The sequence below is a fragment of the Apus apus genome, chromosome 5 (assembly GCF_020740795.1).
Source record: "Apus apus isolate bApuApu2 chromosome 5, bApuApu2.pri.cur, whole genome shotgun sequence".
NCBI lineage: Eukaryota > Metazoa > Chordata > Aves > Apodiformes > Apodidae > Apus > Apus apus.
In genome coordinates this window covers 30023980-30038757 of record NC_067286.1, presented here as the reverse complement: position 1 = coordinate 30038757, position 14778 = coordinate 30023980, and the positions used below count along the sequence as shown (strand labels likewise).

The 14778-nt window shown below is 44.0% G+C and overlaps 1 protein-coding gene across 2 annotated transcripts in view; it reads left to right on the top strand.

The window, feature by feature from the left end:
• Nucleotides 1-14778, top strand: part of SMOC1 (SPARC related modular calcium binding 1) — a 129485-nt gene that overhangs the window by 102900 nt on the left and 11807 nt on the right. For both annotated transcript variants that reach the window (XM_051621836.1, XM_051621835.1), the window contains exons 8-10: nucleotides 809-1001; nucleotides 1896-1978; nucleotides 5440-5545. In XM_051621836.1, coding sequence (XP_051477796.1) covers nucleotides 809-1001; nucleotides 1896-1978; nucleotides 5440-5545 — 382 coding nt within the window. The remainder of the gene's footprint in view (nucleotides 1-808; nucleotides 1002-1895; nucleotides 1979-5439; nucleotides 5546-14778) is intronic.

Sequence of the window (14778 nt, the reverse complement as noted above, 5' to 3'; positions counted from 1 at the left end):
AGGCAGCAGCCTGGCTCCTCTCCATGCATCCAACACTCCTCTGCAGGCAGTGGTCGAAGGTGCCAGGTGGCTGCAGAAGCCACTGCTGGCCTTCTTACTGTTCTTTCGTGTGTGATATCTGTGTACTCTGTTCCCTGGCTGATGATGTTTTTGGAAAGAACATTTTCTATGTAATAAGCTATTAAGGGGCAGGGCTGGGTGCCCTGTTTTGCAGGTGAGGATAACGGTGGAGTGTGCTGGAGACTGATGGGCAGTGTGGGTAGAATGGGATATCCCGTTCTGTTCCTTCCTGAGGTGTGTGCAGGTGCTCTCTGCACTGGGTAAGATGAAGTTAACAGACTTCTGCTCCTCTTGGGATTGAGAGGAGGGAATGCATTGCAGTCTGGAGAAATATGGTGGGGCAGGGCAGGGTGTTTGCCTCCTTCATTTAACTGGAAAATACAAGTAATAATTTAGGATCTCTCAATATGCAAAAACATTATCTGGGAACTGTGGCTGCAGTAATGGTGAATTGTTATCTGATAGCTCTGTTCCAAAACCCAGGTGAATGGGAACTGTTTTTCTTGCTGTTCCTGGCTTGCTTGGTGGTCAATGTCTATAATCCATAATCTTGTTGTGTCACAGCTAACCATAGGAGGAGGTTCTCAGTCCAGAAGTCTCTGAGTCCCTAGGGGTGTAGGTGTGCTGGTGTTTGCTGAGAATGAAGCGGTCACAAAGGTCTTCCTGATTTGAAGGATACCCATGTTCTGCTGAGCTGAGGAAGGTGATCGTGATTTGACTTTTTTCTCCACTCCCTCCCGTCTTCCAGAGAAAGTTCATTCCTGCGACCAGGAAAGGCAGAGTGCCCTGGAGGAGGCCAGGCAGAACCCCCGCGAGGGTATCGTCATCCCCGAGTGTGCTCCTGGAGGGCTCTACAAACCAGTGCAATGCCACCAGTCGACTGGGTACTGCTGGTGTGTCCTGGTGGACACAGGACGCCCCCTGCCTGGTACTTCCACTCGGTAAGAGCTGAAGGCTGCCTGGAGAAGATGAGATACAAACCACTGTTGTTGTATCAGATAAGTTCTTGCTTCTAGAGCAGTCAGCTCTGTACTATTTTTTTTTAAAGTTAGCACTGCTGCATGTGGTGTCTGTCCTGTGCTAAATGCTACCATGCAGCTCCTCTCTGGGGGGGGAGTGCATAGTGACTACTGCCCTTTCCAGCGTGTTAGGTACTCATGCAAAGCAGACTTTTTTTTTTTCTGACTTGCATCTTTCGGGTGGTAACAAGAACCAGGGCTTCGCTCAAGGGTACAGATCAGGGGCATAAACAGCAGAAAGACAAGTGGCTTTGTTGCATTATCCTTTGCTTTATACTTCTGTGCTATAGCAGCCACTTGGATCCTGACCAGTACAGATGTAGAGACTGCTTGGTTGTGTGTTGATAGATTTTAAGCCAGTGATAGATTTTTTTCTGTAAGTTACTCTGTATCTTAAAGTGACCTGAGGAATCTTTTCTCACTTGGGGTTTGGAAACAAATTGTGGGTTGGGCAAGTTATAAAAACAGGCCAGTGGGAATTGGGACCTAAACCCTTGATAGATAGTGATTCTGCAGAGCATGGACATCTTTGGAAAAAAGCTCAGCCTGTGCCCACAAGAGTTGGAAAAGGCCCTTGTGCTGTTTTTGGGTTTGGGTTGGTAGCTGGTTTTGGACCTCAGAGTATGCTCTGCCTTCTCTCTCCCCTTCTGCTGCTGTTGCAGTCTGTCTATAAGCAGATAGAGGGCTAAGAATATTTCTTTTGCACATTTATTGGTTTCCCCTTCAGTAAGCAGATAAGACACAACCCCCTAGCAACCTTCTGATGACACCGAACCTATGTCACATAATTTAGCATCTGCTGTTCTCCTTTTTCAGCTATGAGACCCCAGTGTGTGAAAGCGATGCCAGATCAAAGAGCACGGAGATTGATGATCCCTTCAAGGACAGAGAACTTCCAGGTCAGAGAGGAACAAGATCCTGTCTCTGCCTTCTTCCCTTGTCTCACCCTGGAACTCTTAAGAGGCCAAGAATACTATTGAGGAAATGGGGGAATTTCCCTCACTGTGCATGTTCTACCATGGGTTTTATTCTGTGTTATTTTGGATCACCTCCAGTTTCAGCAGTGAACTGGAAAAGGCTGGGAGTGTCCTGGGGGCCAGTTTTTTACCTGTCTGCCCTTTGAAAACATGTCTGGGATCAGAATTTTCAGAAAGGAAGCCTGGATGCCTAGAAGGCCCCTGGGGGAAGAATAAGCTCAGCATTGTAAGTTCTTCTTCAAAGCCTGGCCAGGACAGGATTCTTTCCATTTAAAAGGGCTTTGCAGCAGCTTGGTGTCCCCTGAGCAACAAAAGAGGATGCAGTTGTCAGTGGACCAGTTGTCAGGGAGGACATCATTCCCGGTGCCTTAAGGTCTCTTAACTAACGCTGGCTCCTCACTTAGCTGGACTCTATCTCTTGTTTTTCTACTTGGGATCTGCTTTAACTCCCTCTACTGCTTGTTTTAACAGAGACAAGCCATATTGTACTATTTGCCTACCTTGATTCTGCTGGGAAGATGTGCTGGCCATAGGTGTAGCTCTTAAAAATGCCATCCTACCTGCCTGCGCTCTGGTTTTTCCTTCCTCCCACTTCCTAAGGAACAGAGTGAGGGGCCTTCACTGACAGGTCAGCTATTACTCTCCAGAGTGGGGGCTGACTGCTGGAAAACAGAAGCTACAGTGGGTTCCTCTCCATCATGAGGGAGTGGTAGAGACCAAGAACTCTGCAGAAAGAGCTGGTTGTTCTGGATTCACTTAATTTTCTCCTGGCTGGGCCAGCATAAAGTGAGTTGTCCCTGAGCAGGTTAGTGAAGGAAATGAGCTTTGTTCCAGATTTGCCTTCTGTCTTCTAATTCTCCTCCTGCCAGCTCCTGACCTGAGGCTCCATAGCTTTCTGCTTAGCAACTCTGCCCTCAGCAGGGCTCCCTCCTATGCAGCTCCTCATTTTCACAAGTCATGTGAAATTTCCTATCTGCCTCCCTCTCATGTTCAAATGAAATTGGCCAATTGGTTCAAGTATAACTTTGGGGGAAAGGAAACCAGCTAAATGATTACATTAAAGCTCATTTCCTTAAGAAATAATGCTAAAATAGAATAACCTTTCTTTCTTCCCCATCCCCTTCTCCCCTTGCTTTACTGTCTTTCCCTGCATTTCCCCTATGTCTTCATAACTCCTCTGTAAAAATCCTTTGCTCTTGGACTTTTTCTTTGTGACCCTCTTTCTGATCTCTCAGGAAGACAGAACGGTTTCATTTCCCTTCTTCCTCCCCTCTGCACTGCAGCTGAACAAGGGGACAGGAACTGCTTGATGCAGAAGAGGACACATGATGCTCTGTATCTTAGGGGTCTGGGCTCAGCATCAGACTCCAGGAGAGTTCCCTCCTCTGCTCAAGCCACTTTTCTGTGCTTTTCAGCTCTGTGCTTTGCTGCATTGGCTGGCATGATGGTTCCTCTCACTGAAAAAAAAAACCCTTGTGTATGGGGAGACTAGGAGATGGAGGATCTGATCCTGGTTTGTCTGCTTGAGAGATGTTGTGCTGCATAATCTTTTGATGCAGACTTGAGTTTTATTTGTTTAGCTGCTCTTGTATTTAAAAATTCACTGGTGAGCCAGAACTACAGGGGGTGAGAGGATGTTTCTTTTAACTTTTTTTTTTGCTCTTATTTCTTAGCAGAACTGAATTTTGAGAAAAACCACTGCTTTAATTTGAGACCGATCATTCCATTTGCTCTCAGTCCTTTAAGGGGAACCCCATAACTTACTCTTCTTCTAGAGGTTTGCCCATTCTTCAGACTGTCAGTGCTGCAGGCAGTGTGATCTTTAGCCTGTGTGAAGAGAACCTACAGAGGCCAGGGTGGGAGAGACATAAGTCCAGATCCTTGCACCCCTACACTTACCCTCTTCACAACTTGTATTATGGCTGTGGCCAGAAGAAAGAAGGCAGGAAAGTGTTGCTTGCACATAGCAAATGGCAAGCTGCTAATTCCTGCAGATGGTGAGATGCTGAGGCCCCAGGGAGATGACTTCTAGCAAATGGTTTTTCAACCTTCTCATTACTGCAACAAAAAGCTCCTTTAAGTGAGTGGTCTCCTCTGGCTGCCATAGCAGCTTACCCATTATAATGCTGACATTTTCTGGACCATGTGCCAAACAAGTGCTGAGGGGTGTGCATGTGTGTAATGCACATAATATGGAGACAGGCAAGGGACTGTTAGTTAGCTGTTGCAGAGAACAGAGCCTGTAATACTGCAAAGGAGGGAGTTTTGTCAGATCAATTTGAGAGCTGCTTTCAGCTGTCAAGAGATTACAGTAAGTTTCTGGTGCTCTGTTTGGGGAACACATTCTTATCTGATTGTCTGAGAAAAGCAGGAAGTGTTGATGCTGCTCTGTGTTGCTGGGGGAGGCTGTGTCCTGATACCTGTTGCCTTGGTAGTGCATGGTGGTTTGGAGAAATGGGAAGTGATGGGTTTTGGACAATAGTTTTGGAGGTGGTGGGTTAAAGTTCAGTATGCTTGTTCCTTAGTAGGCTAGAGCAACTGTTACAGCATTAATGTGATGGTAAACAGAGTGTGCTTGTGCTCTTCTAAGAAGCAAGGAAATGGCACAGATTTCCTCATAAAGGTGAGGAGATGGAGAAATGCGTCCCAACCATGTCGTAACAGGCTAGCACTGTTAAGCATAGGAGGCTCTGTCAGTCTGTGGTTATGATGGTAGGGAACTAGACAGCCTCAGCACTAAGTAATGGAAATGGTTACCAAGCTTGTCTTCAGCCTACTTTGTCCTGCTTAAGCCAATAGTGACTTGGGGTGATTACATGTGTTGACTCAGACTGACGTATTTCCCAAGCAGTGTGATCGTGCAAAGAACTGAATTATTGTGGTAGCTGCTGGCAGGCAATGCTCTCTGTGCCTGAAGAGAGGAGAGTGCAAGCAGCAGTACTCACTTTGGCCTGTGCTTTGGGGAGCTTTAAGCTGTCAGTTATTGCCTCAGAACAACCATGTTTGCAGAGGAAGATGACCCAGGAGGTAATGAGTTGTTTTGTAAACTTCTCTTCAAGTTTCACCATGGGAACTCCTATCTGCCAGGCACTTCCAGCACATCCCTGTCGTTTTTCTGGTAGAGAAGTGGGAGAGGCAATAAAGCTAACCACACAGCCTTCCTGCCAGATATTGTTGGTGACCTTGTGTGTGCCTGGACAAAAGCTGCAGGACAAATTGCCACACAGAGAAACCCACTGAGGGATTCTTCTGCCTTTCCTTAGGGACTGTGATGATGGCTGCCACGCTATAAACAAAGGAGGTTCTTTCTGATTCTTACTGAACTGAGATAAGAGACCAATCCTCTGTGTTCTTGCATTAAACCTCCTCTTTTCTTTCTGCAGGCTGCCCAGAAGGGAAGAAAGTTGAATTTATTACCAGCTTACTTGATGCTCTGACTACGGACATGGTACAGGCTATTAACTCAGCAGCACCTACTGGGGGTGGGAGGTGAGTCCAGAAAGCATTCAGGCTGAATGCCACCAAGGTGGCTGTAGAGTTCTGGGTGCACCTGAGATGGGGACAGGAGGGAAAGGTATTGCTCTGCACTGATTCGGGTTCTTCTGGGTTGCTGGGAGAGGAGTGAAGGCTGCATCTTCAGACTGCTCTGTCCTGTCATCCTAGCCTTGTCTGCTGCCTCCTGCCCCTCCTCCCTGGCAGCTGCTCCACCATAAAGGTTAGTATAGCCCATTTGAAGTGTGAAATGAGACCTCAGTGGGAGGAAGTGGCTTGTTCTTTTGTCCCTTGATGCATGAAAAGACCTAATAAAATGCAAATGGATTGAAGGAGACCGTGTGGCCTAGTGGCTACCACAGGGAGTGAAGAATGCAAACCGAATTCTTGGCAGTACCAGTGCTGTGGTTTTGCTGTGGGGACAGAGCCAGCCCTGCTGAGGAGGAGAGGAGCTGTTTTTCATGGCCCTCCCCTCTGACCAGCTGCGTATTCAACCCTTCTGGAGAGAGCAGCAGGTCAGGCCTGTTGCAAGAAGTGGGCAGAAGTCTGGGTTTCTGGGGAGCTGGAGAAAAGCTGAGGTCTTGTCTCCCCCTTCTGCTTGGTAACAGCAAATCCCTTAGCACAGCAGCTGCAGTGCTGCGGCAGGACAGGCAGTTGAGAACAGGCTGTGATGGGTTTAAGAGGTGCTGTATTACCTCAGCTTGGCAAGGCAGCCAGGATTCTGGATTCCCCTGACTGTGAAAGGAATCGGTGCAGGTTTACCACGCATGGATGCCACAATGACTGCTGTGCTCATGCTCATAGGGGCGTAGAGATGAAGGAGGTGCCTCTGTGCATGTGTTCCTTCTGTGGGTATTGCCTCAGCATATTGAGAGTAACATTGGTCCCTCGCTTTTCTTTTCCAGAATGTAGAAGGAAGCAGTGCCGTCTTTACTCAAGACCAGAACTTCCTGGGTGGCACCTCTGTGCCTTTTCGTTTCAGTATGGATTGCTTGTGAACCCATATGGTTTTAACTTTGCACTTGGGCCTTCCAAATCAGGCCAGGGGCTGGGTGCCTGCACGCTGAATGTTCTTGTAACGCGTTGAATTAGCAGTATATGCCTAGCATGTCTGTATTCATATAAACAGGACGAAAAATGCCCTAAGGATGGGAAACACGTCATTCTCTTCCAGCCACAAGCATTCCAATGTCAATTCTGTCTAATTTGTATGGTTCAAATGCAGTGGGTAGGGGTGGTGGAAAGCCCTGGAGTGTATTTGGTATTTATTTGGCACCTTTGGCACTAGGACTGAAACCCAGCCAATGTAATTATCACTTTTAAAATAAAGCTTAGTATAAACCAACATTGTAGAGACCAAAGATGTGTCCCCTCTGCACTTCTATTAACCAGCAGGTTTGCTTCCTAATGTTCCCCAAGCTTTATGTATTTCTCAGCTTTCAATAGAGGTCCTTCTAGTAGAATTTTTCACTGCCCAGCTCTTCACACACTCATCATGTTGATTTATTTTCAGCTCCAGTGTTGGCAGCCCAGTTGCAAGGGGAAAAAGAAATCTTTTAACAGGCTGTCTTTTGTGAGGCAAAAGACTGCTACCACCCAAATACTCTGCCACAATTAAATTCAGGCAACTGCTCTGGCATGAACTTCCATGTGCATCAGCTAGGCTAAGCATATACCCCAAAGAACATGTGTCAAGCTTTTCCATCCCAGCATGCCATGATGGGACCATTTGTTTTGCAGAAAAAAAAACAACAACCAAACAACACAAAACATTTCAAGGAATTCTTGTTACTTACATAAAAATTTAACCAGTACAGCTTTTATTTCATACGAGTCTGCAGAGCTGGGAAGCTGTCTCTGTGCTATGAGACATGCTTTCCAAGTTACCCAGGGGAAGGAATGTCCTGAGTCCTCTCTTCAGGGATATTGGAAAGTGGGTGACCTAACTTGACTTTGGCACTGGAAATGAAAACTCTTGCCCAAGGTGAAGGGACATTTTACCTACAGGGTTAATGATAGGGCTAATAAACTTCCAGCCTTAACAACTAACAAAATACTGGATTTATGACTGTGCTTGACCTGTATCTCCCTGGCCCAGGTTTGCTGAGAAGGTTGTGTTGAAAAGAAATGCTAGAGTTCTGGCTATCTGATTTTTCTTAGTGTCAGTCAGGTCAGTTTTAATATCAGCTTTCTTATTGGTGAGGCAAGCTTCACTTACTGTAGGCTCCTCTCCATCTTTGCCATTAATGATGGCAGAACAGGTTCTGTATTTAAACACATACTTGTTCCCTCTGTAGCCTCCCTCTTTCTGTTCCTTTAGACTGTTAAGCATTTCATCCTCCTGGGCCTTTTTTTAGTTTGAAAAAATGCATCCAATGATCTAAGGTAAACTTTTGAGCACCCGTACCCCTATGTCAATTGGCCTCATATATTGTCCCATGTATTTTAATCAGAGAATTGGCAAGTATAAGTTCTACAGAAAGGAGGGCATGTTCTTGTTTTTCCGTGGCAGCAGAGATGATACTGGCATACAATGCACATCTTTAGTATCAACATTAAAATATGAGGCCAAATGCAGAGAGCCTCTTCAAAGTGTCAAGGGCTAAAAAAGCCTAACAGTGAGAGTCTTAAGGAGCTCAGCCTTCCTTAGAGCATTAAAAGAAAAAAAAAAGGGTTGAAAGTTGATTTTTGTATAAATCTGAGTATCTCCATGGGGACAAAAGCTCTGCAGGCTCTTTAGCAGGGAAGAACATGATTAGCTGAATATAAACAAACTTGTGATCAAAATTCTGTTAAAGCAAGGGTAATTCTAAGGCAGAATGAAGTCATGAGGGAGGTGACAGATTCCCTTTCTCTAAGGCTTTCATCTCAGGCCTGATACCTTTCAGAAAGACTTGCTTTAGTCAAAGCTGAGTTATGGTCCTAAGAGTAATTTGATTCACATTCAGTGAGTATGATATACAGGAAATCAGATTAGATGACCTTTAGTCTCAGTCTGGGTATGTGGAGTGAGAACTTTTTTGCATCTGCTGTCTTCATCTTAAACCTAGTTATGCTGCAGTGTGGTTTGTGGCTTTGTGATTAATGTCTGTGTTAGCTTTTTTTTTGGGGGGGGGGAAGGGAGAAGTTTGAGGAATAGAGATCTGTTTTTAAAATGCAACATTGAGCTGTGCTAAACTACACACTTTATACTTGGCACACACAAAAACAATCTAGTAGCAGCAAAGTGAGGCTGTACAATGTGGATTGCTGCAGGCCGTAAGTAAAACCTGATAAGACTCTCTTTTTATTGGGCATGCTTAAAACAACCTTGTAATCCCTTATAGGTCTTGTCTCGTTTAAGCAAGTTCAAAGCTATTGACTTTAATTGAGTTACTCTTGCTCTACAGTAATGTAAATGAGATGAGAACTTCCCTTCCTTGTGGCCCTGGTTTACATTACAGCAAAATAGCCAAGAAGACTTCATTTAGACTTTTGAAACAGAAAATCTCTGGTAAAATTCATTCTTAATTTTAAGTTTATAAAATAACTCCAAGCCATATCTTGTTACTGTATGTTTTCAAAGTAATTAACGAAGCACTTGTAGGGAATTGGTTTATTAACCAGTGTTTGGTATCCTTTTTGAAAAGACAAATAGTTTAAATTCTCCACATATAAACTCTAGATAATAGGAGCAGCACTTTTTAAAATGTAGACTTCACTTTAGTACATTTTAGTCTATTTTCTAATCTGGAGATACTTCAAATACACAGAGCCTAAAGTAAAATAGACCAAAGGAGATCCTGACCTGGGTTTCCCTGATCTGAGAAACTCTTTTTGGTCCCTGCTAATTCAGAAATGAATTTTAGTTGCCAAAATATGTGCACCATAGCTTGCTACATTATCAGCAAAAATATTAATGCCCTGTGGAATTTTGGGTTAAAAGGGCAGTTTACAACAGCCACCCTTATCATGTAATGCAGCAGCTGTGTCCCTTAATTTTAAGTTGCCAATTATTCCCCATGTAATAGCCCTAAAAAGTACTTCAGAAAATTGCCCCAAGGTTCCCTTTCATGCTCTAGTTGAGCAGCTTGAAGCAGGCAAGCAGAGCTCAGCACATCTCCAGGGTGTTCTGAAGCCAAGCCATGTTTTAATAAAGATTGACACTTTCAAACAGTGCAGGGAAGTTAATGCCCAACTCCTATTGCATTTCATTGAAGTTGGATACCAGCTTCTCTTTGTGCTTCTATGGAAATTCTAGCCTAATTGACGATATGGCAGGGTTCAGTTAAGAGGAGGATCTTTGAACAGTCAATGACAGAAGGGAGGTGATTTTTAAAACTCCTAAATCATTCACCACACAATCTCCTGAGAAGTTGTGTTCAGAATAGTGCTTCATATGCAACTTAGCCAGAGGAGAGAAAGAAACTGGGCCTGTCGTAGGAAGATAAGTTTTAAGTGTAGAGGAATTATGCATTTCCCATAACGAATTTGGACTGTGTAGTACTTCTGTTTAGTCTGAACACAGCTTAGTTTTTTGTTGGCTTCCTGATTCTTTGGCTACAGGAAAGGGAAAATAGTAAAACAAATACATGATCCTTTTGCAATTCCATTAGAGTAATCCCTTTTGATTCAAGCCATGTTTTGCTGTTGCACCTTTTAACTTTAGAATAGACAACCACAAAGAACAACAAAAGCAGAGTAAGGAGTGGAAGCAAGAGCAAGAACAACAGTTTTAACAAGCTGAGGTAACATTCAGAATTATCACTTTACCGCTCTCTCCCAGGCATCTTGATGGACATGGTGAATGCTGTCATGGGCTTTGACTGGCAGGGTCAGTCCTGTCATTTCTTTAGCTTTGCTCTCATCCATCCTTTGTTCAGTGACAGCACCAAGCAAGGTATACATCCTTGCAAAATATTTTCAAATCCTAAAAACTTAGAACTTTAACTCCTGACTACAAACATACCTTGTATGTAAGGAGTGGAAGCTAGACTAACTTTTTTCCTACTCTGTTGCTTCTGCTATCACTTTTTTGTCCATCACTGTTCTTTTGTGCTGGAGTAGGTCTGTCTGGCTTATAGTCTCTGCAGTCCAGGTAGGTGATGATAGGCTGGTCTTACTCCCCTCCTGCCTTAACTACTATTGTTGCTACTTAGTTTGTATTACAAAATAATATTTTATAAAGATCCTCAAACAGGTGATCATCTGCTGAATACTTCAGAGATTGCAGCCTTGCTTTCTGTCAAAGCAGTATTTTGTGTTAAGATTTTCTGTTACTGAAACAGTGGGTCTGTGCAGCCTGTGAGTGGGATGCAGTGGGGGCTGCAAGTATGCAGAGAGCAAAGGATCAGCTTTGCTAGCACTGGACTACAGTTTACTCAGTAAAATTTAGTGGGACATACTACACTTTGACAACACAGTTCTATGGAGGAAAAGGTGACTGCACACTGTACACAGCTCTGTGTGCAACTAATGCCTGACATTTGCTGCTCTTGGATACTTTACCCTATATGCCTCCCCTTCTTCCCTGCTTCTTCACACTGAGTTAACTCCTTTCTTGCAAGGGGCCTCAAGGGCTGAAAAGCCTTACAGACTGCATACAAAGTGCATATTCAAGCTGTATATTTGGTATTTTGGCATATTCTTCTCTCTCTGCTCCAGAATTCAGTGCAGTTGCAAAGGCACAGATCCACATTTCTTCATAGTCTTTGCTTTCTGCCTGTACTCCAGTTACACCAGATGATACAAAGATGTTCTGTGGAAGTGTCTTGACTGGAAAGTAGTATTGTTAAAAGTACCAGAATGCAAACCATGTATGACCAAGCGTAAGACACCTAAGAAATAAGTATTTTCCTATGAAGGAATTGATAGCACATTATACAGGAGGAGGAGTAAAAGCCTACTTAGAGAAGACTTGATGCCAACAAATGAGTAAGAATGCTGAGAGAGCAGGTTCCCTGTCCTAGGCTGTTAAATGACAGACTGTGCTTCTCTTCATTGTTGGACTGTGGGTGGGCTTCTGCTGCATAATGGAGTTAAACTTGCTGGCTTATATACAAAAGCGATCCAGCAACAGCAGTTTAGATTTGGAAAATCAGCTTGCACAGAGCTCTTTGGTTCCCCAGTGCTCATTCTTTAGGACTGATTGTTTTCCCATAGAGTCCTAAGAAGGAACAATTAGGAAGAAAAGTAGGTACAGCTGTAATGAAGTCAACATGAAAAGACTGAGAAGGCTGTCTGCATTTTGGTAATGTCTTTCTTTACTAGGTCTTACAAAGCTGCTACAGCACTGGAGGGAAAGACTGGAGTTCAGTGGATTTTTGTGTAATTGGTGCTAGAGCCAGAGATGATGTTTTGCTGTGAGTTGAGAATGTATAGGGCAGCTTTGGTCTTTTCTGGTTCCTTTATGGTCTGAATGAGTAGAGAGACAGCACAACAAATGAAGTTTGCATCTGAGGGCTAATTTATTTCTTTTGCAACAGCAAAGAGGTAATAGAGGGAAATTCCCCTGGAATACTCCTGCAAAGTCTGTGCTTGCAGGACAATTAGAGCCCCCAGATTTATTTCAGCTGACCCAGCAGGTATGTTTGTTGTCATGGCACATCATCAAAGCTAGGTGGCTTAGCAGTGCTGTCAAGTTGCAGCAATTCATCTTTCATGGACAGTGTGTAAGTGTCTTGCATGGGCAGCTGTGAAAGTCAAGAAAGTTAGATACAGTGTTGTAACCTCAGTCCTTTTTTAGTGTTTCATTTAATTTCATGAGCCAGGGAGAAGGGACTGCACTGAGATGATGTGGATCCTTCCTGAGCTGGGATTCTGGATGATCATCAGAAAGGGCAGGCAACTAACTCAAGAACTGCAGTCCTGCTAAGCCAGCCAACAGGAAGTGGTAAAAGCTCAGAAATGGCTGTATTCTCCTCCCTTCTGCAATCACAGCAGTTAAACTAATTCCCTTTAGCTCCATTAGCATGCTGCAGTTTTTAGCATGGGCTCTTAGCATGTTTGTAGTGGCAAAGATGGGTGTATCATCACCTCATGAATCAATGTATTTCTGTTAGCCAGTGGATTTCCCTGTTTTTCTTCATGGAAGTGCTGGAGAGAGCTCTGTTGCCTCTCTTGGTAATTTGCAAGAGCTCCTTCTTGGTGTGCCTCTGAAAAAGAGGCACTTTAAAGTCCTGAGTGTCTCTTCAGCAGGTAGAGAGAAGCTTGTGTTCCTGGCTGTTGTCTTTCTGCTGTTGGTTATATGATGCTCCGCTATGGTGTCAATTTCTCTCTAGTTGTGGGCCTTCAGGGAACAAAAGACCAGGCCAAGGGGTGGACGAGAGGAATCTTGCATGCAAAATCCCAGGTTTTGTTCCTTTATCTCAGCAAAAGCAGAATGCTGTCCCTTGCGATACAGAACTTCCCTGTGGCTGTCAGAAACATGTTGGTCTTCAAATAACAGCCAGCTCATTTCCAAAAGGGAGAGAGGCCAATGACTGTGTTCGTAAATATCATAAAAACAAGACACAGGATGTTTTTATTCTCTGCTGTCATCCTGGTCTTTGCATACAATTTCGAGGCTCTGAAAAATACAGGCACTCCCTTAGCTTCCTGGGGAGATTTTTGCAATATCTGTTTGTCCATAGGTGGCTCCGGGGGCTTGCCTTGTATTTTGGTTCCTAAAACTATGCCAGATTTATTCCCAACTTCTTCTTCCTCCCCCACAGTGTTTATCCCAGTGTACATTGACCAGATGCTGTGACTGAATGTCAGGCTGCTTCTCAGCTAAGAATTAGATGATGGAGATAATTTCAAGTAAAACCTTGGGAAAAATGTCGTGCAGTTTATTTGCCTCGCCCTACTCTGCGTGTTTACATGTTGCAAGGATCTAGATGCCTCTGGATGGGGCCTATCTTTCTAAGTTGTATCCTTATTTGTAAAAGCTACCAGAGAAGGTTAACAGGGTGCTCCATTCTCCACCTAAGCTCCAGTGCTTGCTTTCTGCATGTTGCAGATTCTCCTTCACTAGTGTTTTAAGTTATCATGCCAGTAGAGTGAGATTTTTATTTTTCAGGCTCTGTAGCTGTGTTTTAGAGGCAAAACTGGTCATACCAGAAGGTCAAATGAGTTTTCTTCCTTCTAGTTCGTTCCCAACAAATAAAATTTGCAGTGATCATGTAATTATATAACCTACCAGTTTCTACAGCAGGTCAGTGACAGTCTTGAAGTGTATTTTATGATACCTGGGTTCATCTTTCCCCATCAACTACAGTGCCCCAACCTCACACCAGAATTGGGCAGCCTGTAGTATGCAACTATCCCTCTCTCCTTGCTCGGGAAGGAATTTAGGCAGCAGCTGAAGGTGTCTCCTGAGAAGTCAGATCAACCAGTACCACTGTAGCATGTCTGACTACCTATCCATTACTTTCCATGCACTGAAATGCTTCATTCTTGGGAGGAAAAAGGCTCGAGTCTCAGCCTCATTTTCAGCATGGTTTCAGCTTTTGCTGTTGACATGCTAATCACACAGAACTAGTTCAGTGCAATTTTTAAAGAATTCTTCTTTAGAAAGAGTTTCTTCCCTGATTCTCAGTACCACCAAGGAAGTTATTACCCCTTTCCCACCTCTGCTGCAGGGTACCAGACACTATTTAAATGGCATGGTGTAACAGTGCCTATCCAGTGATGGCCTGACATTGAATAGCAGCACTTGCTATTTGTACATCTTCAGCTGTTGCTTTTCCTCCTCTTCTCCTCCTCCTCTCTGATATTGTTGGTTGTTGTCCACAGAAAGGAAATGTGAGCCAAATAACATCAAACTCGTAATATGGCAGTGGGTAAGAAATGAAGCAAACTGAAGCTGTCAGTTCCATAGTATTGCTTTTAATGGATTTGTAGTGTTGGTCTGCTGTGGAATTCTTGTGTATGAATCAACCATGTGAAAAGCATTAAATATGCTGAAAATACAGCACAGGAGTTCAGATAGTAAAAATAAATACAAGGAAGAACATTGCATCAAGTAACGAATGTGTCTTGCATTAAATGAGTTTGTTCCCTTTCTGAAGTCTAGATGTTGCTATCACAGAAACTACTGTGACAGCTGACATTCACAGCTCTCCTGCTGGTAACTTGGAGCCCAAGGATCAAAAGGACCATGGAGATTGCCTCTTGCCTTCCAAAGGGGATCCTTCTAGAATCAGGCAGGGTTTCAGCAACTGGTGTGAGGAGAACCAGAGCTACCGAGGGTATCAGTCTCCAGGAATCTC